Source organism: Perca fluviatilis, chromosome 3, assembly GCF_010015445.1.
Source record: "Perca fluviatilis chromosome 3, GENO_Pfluv_1.0, whole genome shotgun sequence".
In the NCBI taxonomy this organism is placed as follows: Eukaryota; Metazoa; Chordata; class Actinopteri; order Perciformes; family Percidae; genus Perca; species Perca fluviatilis.
This window is the reverse complement of record NC_053114.1, coordinates 43,829,970-43,855,827: the sequence shown is the minus strand read 5'-3', so window position 1 is coordinate 43,855,827 and position 25,858 is coordinate 43,829,970. Positions and strand designations below refer to the sequence as shown.

At 42.8% G+C, this 25,858-nt stretch overlaps 1 protein-coding gene across 1 annotated transcript in view; it reads left to right on the top strand.

Moving 5' to 3' along the window:
- The first annotated feature begins 6,928 nt into the window (after nucleotides 1–6,928).
- si:ch211-71n6.4 (para-nitrobenzyl esterase) overlaps nucleotides 6,929–25,858 on the top strand; it is a 31,168-nt gene continuing 12,238 nt past the window's right edge. Inside the window, exons 1-6 of the mRNA XM_039795968.1 lie at nucleotides 6,929–7,038; nucleotides 9,429–9,702; nucleotides 14,413–14,833; nucleotides 18,356–18,463; nucleotides 20,437–20,633; nucleotides 25,027–25,226. Coding sequence (XP_039651902.1) covers nucleotides 9,436–9,702; nucleotides 14,413–14,833; nucleotides 18,356–18,463; nucleotides 20,437–20,633; nucleotides 25,027–25,226 — 1,193 coding nt within the window. The 5' untranslated portion in view covers nucleotides 6,929–7,038; nucleotides 9,429–9,435. The remainder of the gene's footprint in view (nucleotides 7,039–9,428; nucleotides 9,703–14,412; nucleotides 14,834–18,355; nucleotides 18,464–20,436; nucleotides 20,634–25,026; nucleotides 25,227–25,858) is intronic.

The window sequence follows — 25,858 nt, the reverse complement described above, 5'->3', positions numbered from 1 at the left end:
TGTCTCACTTTTTTATAGATTTTTATTCCAAAATATTAATTTCTCTGCTGTGGAAGGACTTAGCCTAGCCTACTTCTTTTTTTACAGATAATGTCTCCAGCCTTTGAAAAAATCCTCACAGAAGGGACACTTGTTGCTGGCATGCAAAGATATTTTTTAGCAAGGACATACAAATGAGGAAAGATTACTGCTCTCTCTTTCCAGTAAGTTAGGGGATCAGGAGTTCTGGGCAAAAACGCATAGTTGAGGTATTTTTTCTCTTCCACTGTGGCATCAGCTGTAGCATTGGGTATCATCTTGGTTTCACGGATACGATCATCAAAACGTTGTAGACACTCGTGAAACACTCCGATGCTTCATTTAGCCCCTGCCTGGCTGTCGACTTCACTGCAGTGCATTTGGATCAGCACAAAGCCCTGCCACCTTCCAGCCCCGCTCCCTGCCGACGAACTGGACCAAACCATTTCCACGTTCTATTCCAAATAAATACTCACCTTGTACAACTACTTACCTTGTCCTGGTCTGCGTTTGGGTTCCTGCACTGGACTAATCCTGACAGAAGGACTATCCAATTGCTAACTGAGAGTGGGTCTGGTGTCAACCAGGCTATTGGTGCGCAACTAGGCGGGCCAAAATGTGAACCTAAATTGATATGAGGCCAGATCCAAATTTGCGAGGGCCTTGAGTTTGACATACATGGTGTAGGAGCAACATATTGTATGTTGTTCATGGTCTGATTTATATTATTTATTGATTTTTATATTGTGCACTTATATTGCAGGTGGTGGACCTTTTCATCGCGGCTTGAGTAGAAGTGATAACATATTTCTTTACTTCACCTGTTCACCTGGGGGGGTTTGGGCTTTGACAGAGAGGGGGGTGAGCCTGGGAGTGACACACTTTCTGTTGACTGCAGCACTAACGCACTTATTTTGACTCCCAAAGGAACTTTACATTTGGTACTTGCAGTGCTGGTTGTATTTTACATGTGGAGGAATAAATCATTGCAATACAATCTCGAGCGCGCCACACTGTGTTCGTACCTCTCTCAGTGTTCAGGCTCTCGCGGCAGCACTTTGTCGGACCGCTTACAGCCGCAACACATGGTTTAAAGCAGCGGTTCCAGGGGTGGATCTAGAAATATATATTTATGGGATGGTGAGAGGGGGGCAGGAATTTTTGAGGGGTGGCAGATGTACAGTACAGGCCAAAAGTTTGGACACACCTTCTCATTCAATGTGTTTCTTTATTTTCATGACTATTTACATTGTAGATTCTCACTGAAGGCATCAAAACTATGAATGAAACATACAAAAAAAGGTATACTGAAAACATGTCTTATATTTTAGATTCTTGAAAGTAGCCACCCTTTGCTTTTTTGATAACTCTGCAAACCCTTGGTGTTCTCTCAATGAGCTTCATGAGGTAGTCACCTGAAATGGTTTTACCTTCACAGGTGTGCTTTGTCAGGGTTAATTAGTGGAAGTTTTTCCCTATTAATAAAAAAAGCAAAGGGTGGCTACTTTGAAGAATCTAAAATATAAGACATGTTTTCAGTTATTTCACACTTTTTTGTTAAGTACATAATTCCATATGTGTTCATTCATAGTTTTGATGCCTTCAGTGAGAATCTACAATGTAAATAGTCATGAAAAAAAAAAGGAAACGCATTGAATGAGAAGGTGTGTCCAAACTTTTGGCCTGTACTGTATATATATACTGAATTTTATTTTATTTTATTTTATGAGAAATAGTATGTAGACACTACAAAAGGGCACAGGCTGCCATTTACAAACTCACACAGACACACTTCATCTCATGCAATCAGTGTCCTGCATTTGAGGTGACCATACAATGTGATCTCACTTAATAGGAGATAGAAGTATGATAGAAGTGTAGCAGCTCCGCTGCTGCAGACCTCTGTTCACAGATACACACAAAGACTCGGAGAGGAATATTTTCCACAGCTCTTTATTTAATGACCGTATCAGCAGTGAATTGTCCCACAGTTCATCTGGAGCTCCCTCGCTCCCACCTGGCCCGAGGCTCTCGGTCGCGAGGGTAGGAATTCACACTGTCCAGCTTATCACACAGTGTCCACGTCTTTTCTCTCACAGTCGGCCATAAAAAATAACAAGAAGTAAGGGGCATTATCACAGGAAAGGCATTAAGGTAAGACACAGGTGATGAGTGGCAAATGTGTGAGAGGTGGAGTTTTTGGGGAACAGTTTTTAACTGACTGCAGTCGGACATTTGGAGATTTGCGCTCGTAAATTGTCAAATTGGCCGTAACTTTTAATTCGTTGCTGCCAACTGGGGTGGCAGCAAGGGTGGCAAGGCTTTCTTTTAGGGGGGCAATTGCCCCCCTATGCCACCCCGGTAGATCCGCTCCTGGAATAGGTAAAAACAAATGACAAAACCTTCAAAAAAAAAGGTGACAAACTTGGAGAAACAAAAGACAGTAGAAGTAACTACAGCCTTGTAACTGAAAAACATTTTGCAAAAAATGTCACTTCCCGTCTGCAGTCCTCCAGAGTACCCCTAGGGGGCCACGTTACCCCCTGCAGTCCTCCAGAGTACCCCTAGGGGGACACGTACCCCCTGCAGTCCTCCAAAGTACCCCTAGGGGGACACGTACCCCCTGCAGTCCTCCAGAGTACCCCTAGGGGGACAGGTACCCCCTGCAGTCCTCCAGAGTACCCCTAGGGGGCCACGTTACCCCCTGCAGTCCTCCAGAGTACCCCTAGGGGGACAGGTATCCCCTGCAGTCCTCCAGAGTACCCCTAGGGGGACACAGTAGCCTGGTTGACACCAGACCCACTCTCAGTTGTAACTGAGAGTGGGTCTGGGCGAGCTTCATTCACAGCCCATTTCCAAAGGGGGCGTCACCAACGGACGCTGCTCAAATGCCTCTGGGCGCAATGGATAGTCCTTCAACCAATCAGATCAGACCAACGCTTGTGATTGGTGCAGCAATTTGGAAAAATTGGAAATGGGCTTGAATGGGCTCTTGGCCAGACAGACTTGCAGAGAAAATCTCAAATTTGCCAGAAGTTGGTCAGGGTTTTCCCAGGCTAGGTACACATACCCCCATTTGAGAAACACATGGTTTAAAGAAATGCGAACAACCCAAAGCCTTTTTTCTTTCTTTCTCCTATCCCAGAATGCATCTGTGGTGTAGCCAGAGCTTACTCCGCAACATGAGGCTACTGCTTGAACTGAAGTGGTTCAACTCGCATTGAATGAGTCGAGCCAAAGGATTGATTCCCTTTGTGGTTGAACTGGTTACAGACACCGCTGATCGATGGGAAAAATGGCTGATGGGCAGACCCTCTCATCAACAGTTATTGAAAACATCTAAGAGTGATAACGCAGGCGGTCCTCGGCATCGATCCACATTGATTTAGACTAATGTGGCTTCTGTGTGTCTGCGGGTGACAGTATCAACCTCTGAAGGTCCCAGTGCTCATTATGGATGCTCCTCATTGATTGGTGGTAAACGACAGGATAATTGAGTAATGAGCCAGAAGACGCTTTACATCTCTGGATAAATGAGATGTGAAAACACCTCGAGCTGTTAGAAAACACCTCATTTAAATGGATCGAGCTGAATTGTTGTCGTTGCCTTTAATGAAACTGTGATAATACTAAATAGAGTTCCAAAACAGAGGATATTCTTTGTTGATGGATCGGTGAGTTGATTTAATAAAAAGATCTGTCATTAGAAGCAGATGGTAATTACTGTTATGAAAGGATGCATCTGATATTTCTTGTAAATAAATATCATGTTAAAGGTCCAATGTGTTAGCCTGACAAGCCAGCCCCCATATCCAGATGTTGAGGTCTGGGAACTCCCCATTGGTCAGGGCTCAATCCGAGGGGTGGGATAAACAGTTGTCTTTCAAATTCCCTCTGCACGCAATAGGATAGCGCTCCAACCAATCAGAGCAACGAAGAAGGTAGCGGAGCTAGTTGATAGATTAAACTTTTGCAAAACTCTGAACACATCTTCCTTTTTTAAAGAATGACTTCAGTGCCGTTCTTTGTTCTTTTCTCAAAGAAAAGCTGAACTCCAAGTCTTCCAGAAGACCGCTGTTCACCAGCAGCAGCAGCAGCCATAAGCCCCGCCCACTGACTCTATACACGATGTGATTGGCCTGACCAGAGTTTGGTTTTTCCAGCTCGCAAGCCAACGGAGAGTTGCTAGACCCCCCCCCTGGCTGCAAAATTATTTTGCTGCCGCTAGGGTGCATCTAGATTTCTGGCTACCAATGTGTAGGAATTTCTCCCATCTAGCATTGAAGTTCAAAGTAGGTATTACAGCTACGGTAGCCTTCACGCTACAAGAAGCCGGTCTCTTGCTCTTTTCAATCTCCTTTTTCTGTTTCTGGGCGAAGAAGAAGAAGAAGAAGACTCCTGTTCCTGAACTTTGGATTTTGGGCCGGCTGGGGCGCGGCGCGACAGAAGTGTTTGCACGGCCAGGTGGATCTGCACTGTAACGGTACAGATCCATTTAACCGCGCTCTACTCTGTTCCTATGGGTGACGTCAAGCGACTTCAACGTGCACGCAAAGCATCCCGGGAAGGCGGCGCTGCATTTGAAAAAATGCCGCACGTCCAAAAGCTGGCCGATGCCCATCTTTATGCAATTGAATTCGTTGAACGCAACACAACTATCCATTAGAAGTCTTATAAAAGGTCCCATGGCATGAAAATTTCACTTTTTAACATTAATATGAGTTCCCCCAGCCTGCCTATGGTCCCCCAGTGGCTAGAAATGGTGATAGGTGTAAACCGAGCCCTGGGTATCCTGCTCTGCCTTTGAGGAAATGAAAGCTCAGATGGACCAATCAGGAATCTTCTCCTTATGAGGTCATAAGGAGCAAGGTTACCTCCCCTTTCTCTGCTTTGCCCGCCCAGAGAATTTGGCTCCCCCATGAGAGAGAGAGAGACATCATGGCTTTCAAACGAGCAAAGTGGCAGTTGGTCAAGGCCACACCCTATACAGTATTAGGGGACCACTAAGGTCTATATAAAAGAGACTTCAGATACAGTATTAGGGGACCACTAAGGTCTATATAAAAGAGACTTCAGATACAGTATTAGGGGACCACTAAGGTCTATATAAAAGAGACTTCAGATACAGTATTAGGGGACCACTAAGGTCTATATAAAAGAGACTTCAGATACAGTATTAGGGGACCACTAAGGTCTATATAAAAGAGACTTCAGATACAGTATTAGGGGACCACTAAGGCCAATATAAAAGAGACTTAAGATACAGTATTAGGGGACCACTAAGGTCTATATAAAAGAGACTTCAGATACAGTATTAGGGGACCACTAAGGTCTATATAAAAGAGACTTCAGATACAGTATTAGGGGACCACTAAGGTCTATTTAAAAGAGACTTCAGATACAGTATTAGGGGACCACTAAGGTCTATTTAAAAGAGACTTCAGATACAGTATTAGGGGACCACTAAGGTCTATATAAAAGAGACTTCAGATACAGTATTAGGGGACCACTAGGTCTATATATATAAAAGCATTCAAAGAGCAGCATGTCATGGGACCTTTAAGTAGGCCTATATTTATATTCTGATACTTTTGGTACTTTAAGTAGGCCTATATTTATATTCTGCTATTTGTGGTACTTTAAGTAGGCCTATATTTATATTCTGCTACTTGTGGTACTTTAAGTAGGCCTATATTTATATTCTGATACTTGTGGTACTTTAAGTAGGCCTATATTTATATTTTGATACTTGTGGTACTTTAAGTAGACCTATATTTATATTCTGATACTTGTGGTACTTTAAGTAGGCCTATATTTATATTCTGATACTTTTGGTACTTTTGCTATACCATTTATATTTTGATACTTTTGGTACTTTAAGTAGGCCTATATTTATATTCTGATAACTTGTGGTAATTTTAAGTAGGCTAATTTATATTCTGATACTTTTGGTACTTTAAGTAGGCCTATATTTATATTCTGATACTTGTGGTACTTTAAGTAGGCCTATATTTATATTCTTATACTTTTGGTACTTTAAGTAGGCCTATATTTATATTCTGATACTTTTGGTACTTTAAGTAGGCCTATATTTATATTCTGATACTTTTGGTACTTTAAGTAGGCCTATATTTATATTTTGATACTTTTGGTACTTTAAGTAGGCCTATATTTATATTCTGTATTCTGTGTGGTACTTTAAGGTAGAGCCATATTTATATTCTGATACTTGTGGTACTTTTAAGTAGGGGCCCATTTATATTCTGATACTTGTGGTACTTTAAGTAGGCCTATATTTATATTTTGATACTTTTGGTACTTTAAGTAGGCCTATATTTATATTCTCATATTTTTGGTACTTTAAGTAGGCCTATATTTATATTTTGATACTTTGGTACTTTAAGTAGGCCTATATTTATATTCTGATACTTTTGGTACTTTAACTAAGCCTTTATTTATATTCTGATACTTTTGGTACTTTAAGTAGGCCTATATTTATATTTTCATACTTTTGGTACTTTAAGTAGGCCTATATTTATATTTTGATACTTTTGGTACTTTAAGTAGGCCTATATTTATATTCTGATATTTTTGGTACTTTAAGTAGGCCTATATTTATATTTTGATACTTTTGGTACTTTAAGTAGGCCTATATTTATATTTTGATACTTTTGGTACTTTAAGGCCTATATTTATATTCTGATACTTTTGGTACTTTAACTAAGCCTTTATTTATATTCTGATACTTTGGTACTTTTGCTGAAGTAGGCCTAAGGTTTTTAACACAGGACTTTGACAGAGTATTTTTTACAGTGGGGCATAATGCTACTTGCTCTGAATACTTGCTGCACCACTGAGAGAGACAAAATAAACCGTCTTAGTGCTCTGTGTGCTGGCCCTTTAATTGTTAAAAAAAAGTTCTAAGGACATGCGCGCTCCGCTCAGAGGAGAAATAAATGCGTCAACTTCTTCAGTTTGTAGGAGTTTACTCTTTAATGCGTTGTATGTTTACAGGACATGGTAAGTCATGCAATGTTACTTTTTAAACGTGTCGTGCAGTTATCTGAAGAAGAGTTTGTGAATGAAGAGCGTGTGGAGTTAGAGGAAGCTCGCGGAGACAGGAAACGGCAGGCAACTGGGACAGAGAAAGGGTCCAGGATGTTAGTTTTTAGCAGCTGTTCCCTGTCATGGACTCAGTGTGGCTCATTTAGTTTGATTGGACAGTTTTCAGTTGATGTGCACGAGACCGACGGACACGCCGGGACTGAAGTTTAAATCCTATTTTATTTAATTTGTTTATTTTAAATGATAACAATCAGAGGACGCTGCTGGCTGTGTTTCACTTTCTGTCCGTGTGCAAAAACTGGAAACTGAAGCTCTGTTAGCCTACATTATGTCCGCTTATTGTTCCACGTTTCCGTGTGTGTGTGTGTGTGTTTGTTTGTGTGTGTGTTATGATCAGAGTTGTGTGTGTGTGTATGTGTGTGTGTGTGTGTGTGTGTTATGATCAGAGTTGTTTTGTGTGTTTTTGTGTTTGTGTGTTGTGTGTGTGGCGTTGTGATCATAGTTTGTGTGTGTTATGATCAGAGTTGTGTGTGTGTTTGTTATGATCAGAGTTGTGTGTGTGTGTGTTATGATCAGAGTTGTGTTTGTGTGTGTGTTTATGATCAGAGGTGTGTGTTTATATCAGAGTTAGTGTGTGTGTGTGGGTGTGTTATGATCAGTGTTGTGTGTGTGTGTTATGATCAGAGTTGTGGGTGTTATGATCAGAGGTGTGTGTGTGTGTGTGTGTGTGTGTGTGTGTGTGTGTGTGTGTGATGATCAGAGTTGTGTGTGTGTGTAGTCTCAGATCTAGTGACTGTAGTCGGTCCCCAGAGGACCTCTGGAGCCGGTTTAGTCTTTAAATGTTTGGAGAGTCTCTCATGTGTTTGTCTGAAGGAGAATATTAAAGATAAACACACACACACACACACACACCACACACAACACACCACACACACACCACAACAACATCAACACACAACAACAAAAACACACAACAACCTTATAACACACACACACACAACTATCATAAACACACACAACAAACTCTATCATAACACACACACACACACAACACAACCTTCATAACACACACACACAATTAATCATAAACACACACATACACACACAACAACTAATCATAACCCATACACAGCTTCATAACACACAACAAACATCATAACACACACACACACACTCATACACACACACAACTCTAAATAACACACACAACACACACACACACACACAAACTCTATCATAACACCCACACACACACAACAACACACTATCATAAAAACAACACATACACAACACACAACACAAACTCTGTCAAACACACACACAACCAATACAAACCACACACCATTAAACACACACACACAACAACATACACCCACTTAATACACACACACACAAACACACACACACACACACAACTCTATCATAACAACACACAACACAAACCTACACACACAAACTCTATGAACAACACCACATTCATAAACACACACACACCTAATCATAACAACACACAACATACCTAATCAAACCACAAACCATAACACACACAACAACTCTATCATAACAAAAAACACACACACAACTCTGATCATAACACACACACACACACACACACAACTCTGATCATAACACACACACACAACTCTGATCATGACACACACACACACAACTCTGATCATAACACACACACACACCTAATCATAACACACACACACACATACTAACACACACACACACACACACACAGCTCTAATCATAACACACACACAACTCTAATCATAACACACACACATACACACACACACACACACACTCTGATCATAAACACAAACACACACACACACACACACAACTCTGATCATAACACACACACACAACTCTGATCATGACACACACACACACAACTCTGATCATAACACACACACACCTAATCATAACACACACACAAATACCTAATCATAACACACACAACACCTCTAACATACACACACACAACTCTAATCATAACACACACACATACACACACACACACACACAACTCTGATCATAACACACAAACACACACACACACACACTACAAACACACACACACAACTCTGATCATAACACACACACAAACAACTCTGATCATAACACACACACACACACACACACACTACTACCACACACACACACACACACACACACACACACACACACACACACACACACACACACAGACAGAGGGAGTTAACATCCTGCTGAAAGAAGGACATCCGGCAGCACTGGAACAATCCTGGAAGTGGAGCGTCGTGGATATGGACTGGAGGAGAACTGACCTGAGTCTTCTCTGTTTTGTGTCCCAGAGCGACGATGAATGAAGATGCGTTCGAGGTCCCGGAGAGGACCGAGTACCGCTACCTGGTGCAGGAGGAGGAGGAGGGGGAGGAGGTGCAGTACGTGCGCCACAGACACTACATCAGCCCCCTGCTGGTGCTCTCCCGGCGCTGCATCTTCCTCATCTGCCTGGCCGTGTTCGCCCTGCTCTCTCTCGCCACCTACCTGGGATACCTGGCCCAGACGCTGCCGCAGGGCAGCGTCCAGGTGAACACGCACTGCGGCGCGTTCAGGGGACGCCACGTGAGTTGAGTCGTGCACTCCAGGTTTCATTTTAATTGATCTAGGCCAGTGGTTCTCAAAGTTTTTTCAAATAATGTACCCCTTTTGAATTGTTTCTTTAAAGGGATACGCCACAGTTTGTTGAAATAGGGCTTATCCCGGTCTCCTCTAGCTGTAGATAGGTGGGGTCTCCTCTAGCTGTAGATAGGTGGGGTCTCCTCTAGCTGTAGATAGGTGGGGTCTCCTCTAGCTGTAGATAGGTGGGGTCTCCCTAGCTGTAGATAGGTGGGGTCTCCTCTAGCTGTAGATAGGTGGGGTCTCCCTAGCTGGAGATAGGGTAGGTCTCCTCTAGCTGTAGATAGGTGGGGTCTCCTCTAGCTGTAGATAGGTGGGGTCTCCTCTAGCTGTAGATAGGTGGGGTCTCCTCTAGCTGGAGATAGGTGGGGTCTCCTCTAGCTGGAGATAGGTGGGGTCTCCTCTAGCTGTAGATAGGTGGGGTCTCCTCTAGCTGTAGATAGGTGAGGTCTCCTCTAGCTGTAGATAGGTGGGGTCTCCCCTAGCTGTAGATAGGTGAGGTCTCCTCTAGCTGTAGATAGGTGGGGTCTCCCCTAGCTGGAGATAGGTGAGGTCTCCCCTCTAGCTGGAGATAGGTGGGGTCTCCCCTAGCTGTAGATAGGTGGGGCTCCTAGCTGTAGATAGGTGGGGTCTCCTCTAGCTGGAGATAGGTGGGGTCTCCTCTAGCTGGAGATAGGTGGGGTCTCCCCTAGCTGTAGATAGGTGGGGTCTCCCCTAGCTGTAGATAGGTGGGGTCTCCTCTAGCTGTAGATAGGTGGGGTCTCCCCTAGCTGTAGATAGGTGGGCCAACGCATTGTTTGTGCATGCATCACAAACAAGTCCGGTGCAACACCGGCAGTGCCGCCGCTAGTTAGCTTAGCATAGTGAATGGAATCCTATGTTGCCGGTTAGCATGTTGTGAGTAAAAGTGAGCCGACAAAAGACAAAAAAAACAACCTGATTACTTGCACTGAGACAAGAAATGCGTTGGCCCACCTATCTACAGCCAGGGGAGACCGTGATAAGAACTATTTCAACAAACGGTGGCGTATCCCTTTAAGCCAAGTACCCCCCCTGACCAGCGCTAATCATTTTCGGTAGAAAAAAAAAGTGTATATAAAGAGGAACAGTACAGCGCTGTCAGCGATAGATTTACTAACCAACAGCCTTGTAACTGAAAGGAAAACATTTAATTGCTAATGAGAAAAAGAGACAAAAACTGTAAAAAAAGACAAAAACTTGGAAAAAGATGGTAGAACGAAGGAAGGAAGGCAAGCGTAGGTCAAAAAGGTATCAAAAACTTCAAAAACAGTGACATAAGAAGAAAAAAGTGAGAAACCAGTAGAAGAAAGGAAGGTAAGTTTGGGTCCAAAGAAGGAGACACAAATGTCACATTTTTGGTAGGAAAAAAAAAATTCTACATAAAGAGGAACAATGTTCTAGACAACAGCCTTGTAACTCTAGCAAACATTTAGTTAAATATCTCACGCACCCCCTGCAGTCCTCCAGAGTACCCCTAGGGGGACACATACCCCCTGCAGTCCTCCAGAGTACCCCTAGGGGGACACGTTACCCCTGCAGTCCTCCAGAGTACACCCCCTAGGGGGACACGTTACCCCCTGCAGTCCTCCAGAGTACCCCTAGGGAGGACACATACCCCCTGCAGTCCTCCAGAGTACCCCAAGGGGACACGCCACCCCGCAGTCCTCCCAGAGTACCCCTAGGGGGACACGTTTCCCCCGCAGTCCTCCAGAGTACCCCTACGGAGGACACATACCCCTGCAGTCCTCCAGAGTACCCCTAGGAGGACACATACCCCCTGCAGTCCTCCAGAGTACCCCTAGGAGGACACATACCCCCTGCAGTCCTCCAGAGTACCCCTAGGGGGACACGTACCCCCATTTGAGAAACACTGCTCCAGGCTACATTTACATTGCTACGTTTTTAAATTATAAACAAATATCTTCTGCTACGTTTCCCCCTCTCATTCCCCCTGCTCTGGCGTTTCCCCCCCCCATTCCCCCTGCTCTGGCGTTTCCCCTCTCATTCCCCCTGCTCTGGCGTTTCCGAGCCCCTAAACCGGAGACATTTGGAAACCCAACAAACTACTTATGTGGCTGTTTTTTTCGGGAGAGTACAGTCTTCAAAATATATTTTACAAAAAAACAGTGTTTCCACATCAAAAACACCATAACAAATATAAAATTCTTCCAGCCTCATGTTTCCAGTCACAGTGTACTCAAATCTCGTCTGTCTCTTCCCTCTTTCAACTTAAATTATTCTTATGAAACTTCCAATGTTTTCAATCACAAATGTTGCAATCCTCTGAACTTTATATACAATGGCCTCAAATGTACTTCCTTGTCTCATCCCTCCTGGGCTTTCACTTCTCTAACAAGACATAACTGTGATTATTAGGGCCTTTTTATTGTGCAGAAATTATAACAAAGTGGACCTTGTCATGACGATAATTTGGTGATATTTTATAGCTGCTCGGTTCAACACCAAGAGGAGAATTTAGCGTGAAATATCTGCTGTAATTATTAGTTTAAAGCAGATTCATGCATCACTTTTACATTTATTTGCTTCTAACTCCCTCAAGATGTTTCCTTTTTAGAGGAAAGGTTGGATGTTTTTTTTTTTTCTTCACAGCTTTGACCATCCTTCCTCTCAGTAATGATAACCTTTGATCCACCGTTAATACAAACCCCAGCAGACGCCACGGAGCAAACACGAGCCATCGCACAGATTTAATCACTTTTGTAGCAGAAGTTAATATGAAATACAATGGATGTATGGAATTATGTCTTTTTAGTAATAGGGGTGTCACGATTTTGAATTTAAAAGTAGGATCGGTACACACCCCAGTGTTTTTTTTTTTTTTCTCTCTTCAACTCCGCCTACTGGCACACGTCCGGCTGGTAGCATGCAGCTAAAGACACAGGGTAGCGTTAGCTTACCGGCTGGTAGCATGCAGCTAAAGACACAGGGTAGCGTTAGCTTACCGGCTGGTAGCATGCAGCTAAAGACACAGGGTAGCGTTAGCTTACCGGCTGGTAGCATGCAGCTAAAGACACAGGGTAACGTTAGCTTACCGGCTGGTAGCATGCAGCTAAAGACACAGGGTAGCGTTAGCTTACCGGCTGGTAGCATGCAGCTAAAGACACAGGGTAGCGTTAGCTTACCGGCTGGTAGCATGCAGCTAAAGACACAGGGTAGCGTTAGCTTACTGGCTGGTAGCATGCAGCTAAAGACACAGGGTAACGTTAGCTTACCGGCTGGTAGCATGCAGCTAAAGACACAGGGTAGCGTAGATTACGGGCTGGTAGCATGCAGCTAAAGACACAGGGTAGCGTTAGCTTACTGGCTGGTAGCATGCAGCTAAAGACACAGGGTAACGTTAGCTTACCGGCTGGTAGCATGCAGCTAAAGACACAGGGTAGCATTAGCTTACCGGCTGGTAGCATGCAGCTAAAGACACAGGGTAACGTTATCTTACCAGTTGGTAGCATGCAGCTAAAGACACAGGGTAGCGTTAGATTACGGGCTGGTAACATGCAGCTAAAGACACAGGGTAGCGTTAGATTACGGGCTGGTAGCATGCTCGATTATGGAAAAAAATATAATCACGATTATTTCAGTCAATATTGAAATCACGATAATTTAACACGATTACTCGTTGACTTCTGGAAAGATGTAATTATTGAACTTAAAAAGCAGTGGGAGAAAGTTAAATAAATCAATAGTGAAAAAACACATACAACCATTCTTTTTTATCAAATAAAGAACTATTTTCCAAAACGCATTTTAAATTTTTTTTACTTTTGTGATTTATTTTCCGAAATGACTGATATTGGGCACCTTTACACCTCTACATTTCCCCTCTCATTCCCCCTGCTCTGGCGTTTCCCCCCTCTCATTCCCCCTGCTCTGGCGTTTCCCCCCTCTCATTCCCCCTGCTCTGGCGTTTCCCCCCTCTCATTCCCCCTGCTCTGGCGTTTCCGAGCCCCTAAACCGGAGACATTTGGAAACCCAACAAACTACTTATGTGGCTGTTTTTTCGGGAGAGTACAGTCTTCAAAATATATTTTACAAAAAACAATGTTGACACATCAAAAACACCATTAAAAAATATAAAAAAAAAACTATTTTCCAAAATGCATTTTAATTTTTTTTTACTTTTTGTGATTTTTTTTTTTCCGAAGTGACTGATATTGGGCACCTTTACCTGTGTGCAAAATATCGAACCGATACCGATGTGTTTTAAAAAAATGACCATATCGGCTGATATTATGTCGGCTCACAGCAGCAGCAACAACAACAGCAGAGAGCAGAAGCCAGCAGGCAAGTGTTATTTACATAAACTTCTGGTGTACTTACAAACTTTCCAATCCATCGTTTTATGAGAGCATAACCTATATATACTAGTGTAGACCTTTGGTATCATTTCGGGCATTATTAGCGGGGCCATTTAAGAGATAAATGTGGGTCCATTAGCCCCGCGCTAAGCTATTCAGTGGCTAACGCTACTCTAACTAACTCTCCCAATGTTAGACCCAGGTGAAAAAAGCTTCTGGGGGGGTGTTTGGCTCGAGGTCATGGTGCAAAGGACCCTAGGGTGAATTACTCCGAACCATCACTTTAATTTAAAGTCCCTTTTGAATCCTTCTTTCTCAGAAAAATGGCGCATACTCCTTTAAGGGCATGCCCTACGCGGCTCCACCTATCGGCAGCCTGCGCTGGGCCCCCCCGGCCGAACCGCTGTGCAAGGGCGGGGTGACGGACGCCGGGCGCTTCCGCAGCGTGTGCCCTCAGGTGCGTCCGCTGGCGAGCACGGGGCGGCTGATGGGCCAGGAGGACTGCCTCTTCGTCAACGTGTGGACGCCAACGCTGCAGCCGGACGCCAAGCTGCCCGTCATGGTCTGGATCCACGGAGGATACCTGCACATGCTCAGTGGAGGCGAGCCCGGCTACTCGCCCACCGAGAAGCTCGCCGCCGACACGCAGATGGTCTACGTCAGCTTCAACTACAGACTCAATGCCTTCGGCTTCCTGGCGCTGGAGGTGCTGAGAGAAGGTTCTCCGAAGAACACCTCAGGTCAGTCTGTGATACGCTGAGGGGAAACACAGTACAGGCCAAAAGTTTGGACACACCTTCTCATTCAATGAGTTTCTTTATTTTCATGACTATTTACATTGTAGATTCTCACTGAAGGCATCAAAACTATGAATGAACACATATGGAATTATGTACTTAACAAAAAAGTGTGAAATAACTGAAAACATGTCTTATATTTTAGATTCTTCAAAGTAGCCACCCTTTGCTTTTTCTGATAACTCTGCAAACCCTTGGTGTTCTCTCAATGAGCTTCATGAGGTAGTCACCTGAAATGGTTTTACCTTCACAGGTGTGCTTTGTCAGGGTTAATTAGTGGAATTATTTCCCTTATTAATAAAAAAAGCAAAGGGTGGCTACTTTGAAGAATCTAAAATATAAGACATGTTTTCAGTTATTTCACACTTTTTTGTTAAGTACATAATTCCATATGTGTTCATTCATAGTTTTGATGCCTTCAGTGAGAATCTACAATGTAAATAGTCATGAAAATAAAAAGGAAACACATTGAATGAGAAGGTGTGTCCAAACTTTTGGCCTGTACTGTACGTTTTAGAAAAAAAACTGGAAAAGTTATGGAATTTAAATAACGCAAATTCCAGGCCTGGAAAGGTTTTGGAAACATAAAAAGACCCAGAAAGTTTTGGAAAAGTCATGGAATTTCTTTTTAACACAGCGTAATAACATGTGATTAATTAATGTATCTTCATGTCATCTTAACCTCAGCGTTGTATTCGGGGAGCGATATTACGACTCCCACTATGAACCACAGACATTATCATTCATTTTATAGTTAAACCTCTGAGGGAAAACTTTAACACAGATTTTTATTCTTATTGTATAATGTCGACTGACATTTTCAGGAATACATAGTCTTTACAAAAGTATTGGTTCTATTTCACAGCCTGAATATTAAACTCTCTCTCTGCTTCTTCTGGGGGAATTTCTGAGTCTCAGAGTTGGCAAATCTGCCCAAATTCTGCTTTGAATGTCAGGTAATAGCAGTTTTAAAAAACACTTTCCTGTGTTTTTGCTTTGGCGCATAACTAGGCAGGCCAACATTTATTGTGAACCCAAATTGATATACGGGGCCGGGTCTAAATCTGCAAGGGGCCATATTTGGCCCGCGGGCCTTGAGTGTGACACATGTGCTATAATGGGTGCTTACTGTTTAGGGGTGTGCATTGGCACTGCCCTCACAATTCGATTCGATTACGATTAACCAGGTAACGATTCGATTCAGTTCGATTCTACGATGCAATGCGATGCATCCAAATTCTACTGCACACAACCAGGCACATTGTTCATCAGTCATGAGGCAATACAAGCAGTCAGATATTGATATTGAACAGATTTTATTGGCTGCTATGTGTGTATTATCACTCTCCTGTATCTTTGATACAGAAGTAATTGAAACTTCACAACTTTATTGCCCACTCAAGGCCAGAAAATAAACAGCGACATAATCGATTATGGCACTTTGCCGCATCGATGCTGAATCGTGCGTGCCCCGCATTGCGATGAATCGCCGAAACGATTATTGTTGACACCACTATTACTGTATACTGTTGATATGTTACTAATGAATCATTTTTCAGGTGTCTCTCTGTCACTGTTTGATGTCACCAGAATCCAAATGGCAGCGATTTTTAAACCATCAAATGTTTGAGTAATAATTTCTTTTCATGTTCGGTCAAAAACACAAATCTGGGGCCTAAGAAGTTCAAGAGGGTAGTTATAGTTTATGTGCAGCTCAGAATCAGAATCAGTTTTATTGGCCAAGTATACTTACATACACAAGGAATTGGACTTCGGTAGGTGTTAACTCTCTATACATTCAGCAAATAGACATGTAGTAGTCAACATTCAGTAGATAAATAGTAGTATAGACACATACTGTACAATATAGACAACAATATACATATAATCACATATGAATGAATGAATGAATGAATGAAAACTTTATTGAACAACAATCAACAAGAGGTGTTCAAAAGGATAAAAACACAATAAAGCCCAAAGGCTTGCTTCCATTGTGGTCCTTAAGATGGAAGGGGAATACAACACATGGACTAAAAACATTGAGGACAAAGGGGAAAGGGGTCAACTAATAATCAAAACAGACCAATAAAACAGATCTAAAACACAGTGGAAAACAGGGACTAGATTCCCTGACAGACATACAGCCACATAAACAGACAATACAGTACAAACAACAGTACAATATTCCTAGTACTTCAATATATATCCTCATAATATACAAATAAGACAATATCAAGACAAGTACACATGGAGTGGGATGTAAAGTGCCAAAAGTAATAGCGCAAAGTAGTGTTCAAGATGCATGTTGGAAGCTTTTAACAGCTCCTATACGAGCGTTGCAGTGTGTTGTGTTAAAGACGTTCTAATGGATACAGGGGTAGGTTTCTTACAAGCTATTTACCACTTAAGCGCACTGTTGAAATATTCATGTTGTTTACAGTCCGATTGAACGCTGAGAAGTCTTTACCTTTCCATTTCACGTGACCTTAATCTTCTGACAGAGGTGGTCAAAACTGCATCTAAAATCACCGGGGGGTCCCACTTGAAACGCTCCAAAACATTTAGTGGAAACGCAGCACAGAGAAGGCACCGTGCGATGTATTGTGCAGGATTCTCGTCCTCCTGCACACAATCTCTTCTCCCACCTTCCATCAGGGAGACATTTGCAGAGCATCCCAACGCGCACATCACGTTACAGGGATAGCTTTTAGCCCCAGCAGGTAATAAGGCTGAATGATAGTACAACAGGAAGGAGGGCTCAGGTCTGAGCTTAGTTACTATGTTTACTGTGCTTGGATGGTTTTAAATGTTATTTATAATTGTTACTTATTGACTAGTGCTAAGAGGGTGCCAAGGCACATTGTATTTCATTGCTGCGGTACTCTGTACTAATATGCACATGACAATAAACTGAATTAAGACGTGAAAACCTAATCAATGTTAATGGGAGTCGGATAAATGGATAAATGGATAAATGGATAAATGGAGCTAATTTCTGAGGCTGTCTCTTCAATGTTGCTGTTTGCGTCTTCGCACACCTTGGGACACAAACTATCCTGTTGGGAGTCGGGTCATTTGTTTGTTACATAATTTAAAAAGTGAAACGACCCGTTAAACGAGAGAGAGCCTCGCGTGACAGGAGGCGACATGAGTCCCTTTTTCATCTTCTCCCTCTCTCACGTTTCTAATTTTGAATACTCCCGATTCCCGTGGCCCATTTTCCCTCGCCTCCCTCGGCTTGTAAAGACCGTTAAATGTAGTTCAAGCTGCCGGAGAGGCTACCGTACAGCGAGCTGGGTTTTTGTTTCTGACAGAGGAAAAATGGGACGCCGAAAACAAGGCCACATCAAAGCAGTTTCTGGTTTCGCTAATCGATTCCCTCCTCTCTCTCTCTCTCTCTCTCTCTCTCTCTCTCTCTCTCTCTCTCTCTCTCTCTCTCTCTCTCTCTCTCTCTCTCCATAGGGAACTATGGCTTCCTGGACCAGATCGCAGCTCTGAAGTGGGTCCAGAGGAACATCCACGTGTTTGGAGGAGATCCCGGGAAAGTCACCATATTTGGACAGAGCTCAGGTATGAGATGTGTCACTGGGTCCCTGCTGTGAAAAAGCTTTTGAAACCTGCTGTGAATGTTTGGATATACTCCAACGGCGCCACTAAAGCAAAGGTTGGCTGTGAGCAAACGGGTCAATTTCACATTTTTTAGAGGCTCTGCACACACTCTGAAGGCCTCGGACTCTTTACATGGAACTGGCATGTTTCCTTCATGTGTAGAGATTAGGTAGGTGGTTAGGTAGGTAGGTGGGTAGGTAGGTGGTTAGGTGGGTAGGTGGGTAGGTAGGTAGGTGGGTAGGTAGGTAGGTAAGTAAGTGGGTAGGTAGCTAGGTGGTAGGTAGGTAGGTGGGTAGGTAGGTAGGTGGTTAGGTAGGTAGGTAGGTAGGTAGGTGGGTGGGTAGGTAGGTGGGTAGGTAGGTAGGTAGGTGGATGGATAGATAGATAGATGGATGGATGGATAGATAGATAGATAGATAGATAGATAGATAGTAATTTACGGGGGGTGTTTCAACCCCCCCCAATTATCAAAACTGGGCTTTTTCCAAGGTGTTTTTATTTCATTCAATTTTTTAAGAACATTTTTTTGACGTTTATTGGCGCTTTTTCTGACATTTGTTACCAAATTTGTCACACTTTTTCCAAGTAATAAAAAAAATAAAAAAACGTAATCCATGCAGACATGTCCCGGGACCTCCCTAGGTAGGGTTAAACCCTAAGGGCCGTTACAGAGTCAACGTGAGCAACGCGAACAAGCCACGCGAGCGACGCGCTCCCTTTCATAGTCTAAACAGCGGACGCAAGTAGACCCAAGCGTCACGGGCGATGCGTGAAATGCAATACACCGCCCACGCAACAGGGGGCAGCAGAGCGCTCCACGGTGCTCGGTCGGCAGAGCCAGACCCCCCCGGAGAGTGGCTCTCATCAGGGAGCATAGATATATACCTATGGTCAGGGAGCATAGATAGATACCTATGGTCAGGGAGCATAGATAGATACCTATGGTCAGGGAGCATAGATATATACCTATGGTCAGGGAGCATAGATATATACCTATGGTCAGGGAGCATAGATATATACCTATGGTCAGGGAGCATAGATATATATACCTATGGTCAGGGAGCATAGATATATATACCTATGGTCAGGAGCATAGATAGATACCTATGGTCAGGAGCATAGATATATACCTATGGTCAGGGAGCATAGATGCATACCTATGGTCAGAGAGCATAGATATATACCTATGCAGGAGCATAGATATATACCTATGGTCAGGGAGCATAGATATATACCTATGGTCAGGGAGCATAGATATATACCTATGGTCAGGGAGCATAGATATATATACCTATGGTCAGGGAGCATAGATATATACCTATGGTCAGGGAGCATAGATAGATACCTATGGTCAGGGAGCATAGATATATACCTATGGTCAGGGAGCATAGATATATATACCTATGGTCAGGGAGCATAGATATATATACCTATGGTCAGGGAGCATAGATACATACCTATGGTCAGGGAGCATAGATATATACCTATGGTCAGGGAGCATAGATATATACCTATGGTCAGGGAGCATAGATATACAGATATACACACAACGTTGATACAAATCCCGAAAAATGTGACTCAGTAGTCCTATGTTTGACGAAATTGCACAGATATGTTGATTCAATATTTTTAATGTACAATACGTGCAGTGTCGCCCCCACCGACAACGCGTAGTATTGTGCGCATCGGCGCGTCGCGTATCAAAAACTGGGACGACACATTTGGCTACGCATCGACGCATAATGGCGGCCGAAGCGTAGCCTTGCGGACGTGTATGCGTACCGATGCGTTGACTCTGTAACGGCCCTAACCCTAGCCCCCTGCAGTCCTCCAGAAGTTACCCCCAGTTGAGAAACCCTGGCTTGTAGCACCTTTTATTTATTAGCCGACCCGACTGAGCGCTGAGTTACTCTGACGGTCTGACTCGTCTTCAGGTGGGACCTCGGTGTGGACCATGATGATGTCTCCGCTGGCGAAGGGTCTCTTCCACGCCGCGGTGGACATGAGCGGCTCGTACGCGTACAACGCCACGCTGGAGCGGGCCGAGTCCGACAACCTGGCGTTCCTGAAGAAGACGGACTGCAGAGACGCCGGCTGCCTCAGACGTCTCTCCGTCAGACAGGTCCTGCAGGTACGACGCTTTCACACAGCGCTGGAATGTAACTGAAGTACATTTACTCAAGTACTGCACTTGGGTACAAATGTTGAGGTACTTTACTGGACTCTTTTCTTTTCGTGCCACTTTCTACTTCTACTCCGCTACATTCATCTGTTACATCTTTAGTTACTTTAGTTACTCCACTACATTCATCTGTTACAGCTTTAGTTACTTTAGTTACTCCGCTACATTCATCTGTTACAGCTTTAGTTACTTTAGTTACTCCACTACATTCATCTGTTACAGCTTTAGTTACTTTAGTTACTCCACTACATCCATCTGTTACAGCTTTAGTTACTAGTTACTTTAGTTACTCCGCTACATTCATCTGTTACAGCTTTAGTTACTAGTTACTTTAGTTACTCCGCTACATTCATCTGTTACAGCTTTAGTTACTAGTTACTTTAGTTACTCCGCTACATTCATCTGTTACAGCTTTAGTTACTAGTTACTTTAGTTACTCCACTACATTCATCTGTTACAGCTTTAGTTACTAGTTACTTTAGTTACTCCGCTACATTCATCTGTTACAGCTTTAGTTACTAGTTACTTTAGTTACTCCACTACATTCATCTGTTACAGCTTTAGTTACTAGTTACTTTAGTTACTCCGCTACATTCATCTGTTCCAGCTTTAGTTACTAGTTACTTTAGTTAATCCGCTACATTCATCTGTTACAGCTTTAGTTACTAGTTACTTTAGTTACTCCACTACATTCATCTGTTACAGCTTTAGTTACTAGTTACTTTAGTTCCTCCGCTACATTCATCTGTTACAGCTTTAGTTACTAGTTACTTTAGTTACTCCGCTACATTCATCTGTTACAGCTTTAGTTACTAGTTACTTTAGTTACTAGTTACTTTAGCCTAACCCTTCTACTTCTACTGAAGGATCTGAAGACTTCTTTCACTGCTGATTCTTGCAACTTAGCGGCAGTTTTGGTGCAATTAAAGTAATTTTAAATATCTAATAAGAGACCAAATACAGCACAGAAGGTATTCTCTTTTTAATATTCACTTTAATGTTTGAGGATTTCATAAAATACCTGATTCATAGCTCATCTTTTTACGATGTAATGAGAGATTTTGATGGATCATGTAATGTCACACCCAGGTATTAGAGCGCCTGAATAATTTTTTTTTTACTGCGATCGTTAATGAAGAAAGTGGATAGGAATATTATTTTAATAATAATATTTTTTTTTTTTTTTTACTGTGAAACTCCTGAGGATGAAATTTGCAGCCATAACTTAACAAATGTATTCCACACCTTCACTCTGAATGAAATGATTCTCTGCAGAAACGCATTACTAGAGTCATTTTAAAAAAAGAGAGCTTCCATTTCAACACGTGGCACTAAAACCTCAGGATGAATCATGAATAATGTGTTTTTATGAAATGAAATAACACCCGAGCCTAGTCAGTAAAAAGAAACTTTTAATAAAAGCAGCGATTATCGTACTGTAATTACTGTTATTAGGTTTTTAAAATGTCATATTCAACTTTTTCCAGCTGCCACTCAGGTTGATTCAAAGTATTTTATGCACGCCTGATGCCTTAAAGTGCCCATATTATGAAAAAAAATCACTTTTTCTGGTGATTTGGGGTGTTATTTTGTGTCTTTGGTGCTTCCACACGCAGACAAACTTTGAAATAAAATCCATCCATGCTGTTTTGAGTGAGATATACGGTTTCTGAATGTGTCCTGCCTTCAGTCTCTACCAAGCCACCAGCTTCTCTGAGCTCATGTAGCTAGCTGTAATAATGGATATATGATCACATGACTGTTCTCTGAGCTCATGTAGCTAGCTGTAATAATGGATATATGATCACATGACTGTTCTCTGAGCTCATGTAGCTAGCTGTAATAATGGATATATGATCACATGACTGTTCTCTGAGCTCATGTAGCTAGCTGTAATAATGGATATATGATCACATGACTGTTCTCTGAGCTCATGTAGCTAGCTGTAATAATGGATATATGATCACATGACTGTTCTCCGAGCTCATGTAGCTAGCTGTAATAATGGATATATGATCACATGACTGTTCTCCCGAGCTCATGTAGCTAGCTGTAATAATGGATATATGATCACATGACTGTTCTCTGAGCTCATGTAGCTAGCTGTAATAATGGATATATGATCACTTGACTGTTCTCTGAGCTCATGTAGCTAGCTGTAATAATGGATATATGATCACATGACTGTTCTCTGAGCTTATGTAGCTAGCTGTAATAATGGATATATGATCACATGACTGTTCTCCGAGCTCATGTAGCTAGCTGTAATAATGGATATATGATCACATGACTGTTCTCTGAGCTCATGTAGCTAGCTGTAATAATGGATATATGATCACATGACTGTTCTCCGAGCTCATGTAGCTAGCTGTAATAATGGATATATGATCACATGACTGTTCTCTGAGCTCATGTAGCTAGCTGTAATAATGGATATATGATCACATGACTGTTCTCTGAGCTCATGTAGCTAGCTGTAATAATGGATATATGATCACATGACTGTTCTCTGAGCTCATGTAGCTAGCTGTAATAATGGATATATGATCACATGACTGTTCTCTGAGCTCATGTAGCTAGCTGTAATAATGGATATAGCTAATGGTTGTAATTCACCATGTGTTCTATTAATACGTCCATGGTATTATCTTATGAAGTTATGATACATCCGAGGGATGTATGTATGTTGTAAAGCCTGTTACGTGGATGTAACGTCATTAGCGTTTCCCAAACTGGCGGGGCTATCAGCTAGCTAGCTAGTTACTAACATCAGGGGTAGCTAGCATGGCTGTATTAAGATCTATACATAGCTAGCTATATGCCTACATAATGTTACTACAGACATAGTGATTACATGGCCTTGGTTCTCTCTTATGATCCATTCGAGGGCTGTATGCTGCAAAGCTTGTAACGTGGATGAGAGATGTAGCCATGGATGAGCTCTGTTCACGAAACTACAGGCTAACTGCTAGCGCTAGCTAGTAGCTAGCTAGCTAGTAGCACAACATAATGACTAAATCTCCTTGGTTGTCTAGCTAAATACATCTACCGTTTATTTAGCTAAGCGTGTAAACGATCGGGAACAACGAAAACACAATGTTTAACGTTGGTGAATATTTTAGACAATAATAACGGCGAGTTCATGAGTTCGCCACTTGTAAGAGTCACGAGAGAGGTCCATCGTGACGTCATGGGCCAACAATGCGGAAGAGCCGAGCTCCATGTTTGCTTTATGCGCTTTTGAGCACTCTCATCGGAAAATATGGGGCTTCCCGCCTGTATCCAGTTCTCTTAATACATCCATGGACTTTCTACGTCACAAGCCGAAACGAGCTGGCTAACCGCAACTGTTAGCATGCTAGCATTAGCATGCTAACGGTAACGCTAGCATGCTACCTCATTCTCAATAGCAAAGCACTGCTACAACACACACAAGTTCACCATAATCTACAAGAGAACTACTTAAATGTGCGCCCTGGTTTAGAAGAAGTCTCCCAGCTGATCCTGCCTTGTAACTGACTGAAGTTGGAGAAACAGCCTTTCTTTTACTGTCTATGGAGCTAGCTGACATGATCTACATCTGAGCTACAGTGAGTCATGGCAATGCCGATGAAGTGGTTTCAAGTGGTGCTGTTGACGTTACACTTCCTGTGAGACAAGCAGGCACAACGGTGGTTTCTGTGCCCTGGTGACTGACTGACAGGCTGAGGTTGCAAGGCAACTTTATTTCTACAGCACCTTTTCAGCAACAAGGCAATTCAGTTACATTCCTTTGCACTTAAGTTGGTTCTCCATTAGTTCAATGTTGACAACAGGGCAGTGGCCAAGTTTATCGTTAAAGGTTTGTGTCATTATGCAGTTTGCACTAAAAAGTCTGTTGTTTACATTCCTTTTCCTTACTTTTAGTTAGTTCAATATTAGCCTGTACACAATGTCTTTTTATCTATTTTGTATTTATAATATGTTCATGTTGTGGCAAAAAGGTCCTGAACTCTAGAAGCGAACCAAGACCCCCGATTTCAAGCGGCCCAGAGTTTGGTTGTTTGATCCGCAGTTCGATTGAGCTTTCACACCGCCCGAACGAACCGGACTATCAGACAAAATGCTCCAGGGTTCGGTTAAACACATCAAACAGCTCAGGTGTAAAAGCTATCCAAAATAATCTGTGTACAAAATAATCTGTGTACAAAATACTGTGAGTCTGTAATTGAATTGGTATAAAACCTCAAATAATTTAAATGGGAAGCTCTGTTTTTCCTCTCTCTGCACCTTTTTCAATCCAAAAATAATCACAACTACCTTCTAAAAGTTTCTAAGGTATAAAACTCTTTCCCCCCCACAGGCCATCCCGTGGCAGGAGTTCCCCTCCTGGGCAGCAGATGAGATGACAGACCTCCCCGTCAGAGGGCGCTTCATCGGCCCGGTGGCCGTGGTGGACGGATACGTCCTGGAAGCTCCACCTTTCCAGGTGTGGGACAAGAAAGGAGACCACAGTGACGTTCCTTTTGTCGTCGGGACAACGGAGCAGGAGGCTGACTTCAGGTGAGCACTCACCTGGTTCAGGTTCATCACTGTCAGCTGTTACTGTCTGTCAGCGGTTACTGTCTCTCAGCTGTTACTGTCTCTCAGCTGTTACTGTCTGTCAGCTGTTACTGTCTGTCAAACTGATCTCAGTCCTCTGTGTTTCCTGTGTTTCCTCTGTTTCCTATGTGTTTCCCCTGTTTCTTCTATGTTGTCTCTGTTTCCTCTACGTTTTCCCTCTGTTTCCTCTGTTTCCTCTGTTTCCTCTGTTTCTTCTGTTTCCTCTGTTTCCTCTGTGTTTCCTCTCTGTTTCCTCCGTTTCCTCTCCGTTTCCCCTGTTTCCTCTACGTTGTCTCTACGTTTCCTCTGTGTTTCCTCTGTTTCCTCTCTGTTTCCTCTGTTTCGTCTGTGTTTCCTCTGTTACTGTCTCTCAGCTGTTACTGTCTGTCAGCTGTTACTGTCTGTCAGCTGTTACTGTCTGTCAGCTGTTACTGTCTGTCAAACTGATCTCAGTCCTCTGTGTTTCCTGTGTTTCCTCTGTTTCCTCTACGTTTCCTCTCTGTTTCATCTCTGTTTCCTCTGTGTTTCCTCTTTGTTTCCTCTGTGTTTCCTCTGTTTCCTCTGTGTTTCCTCTGTGTTTCCTCTGTTTCCTC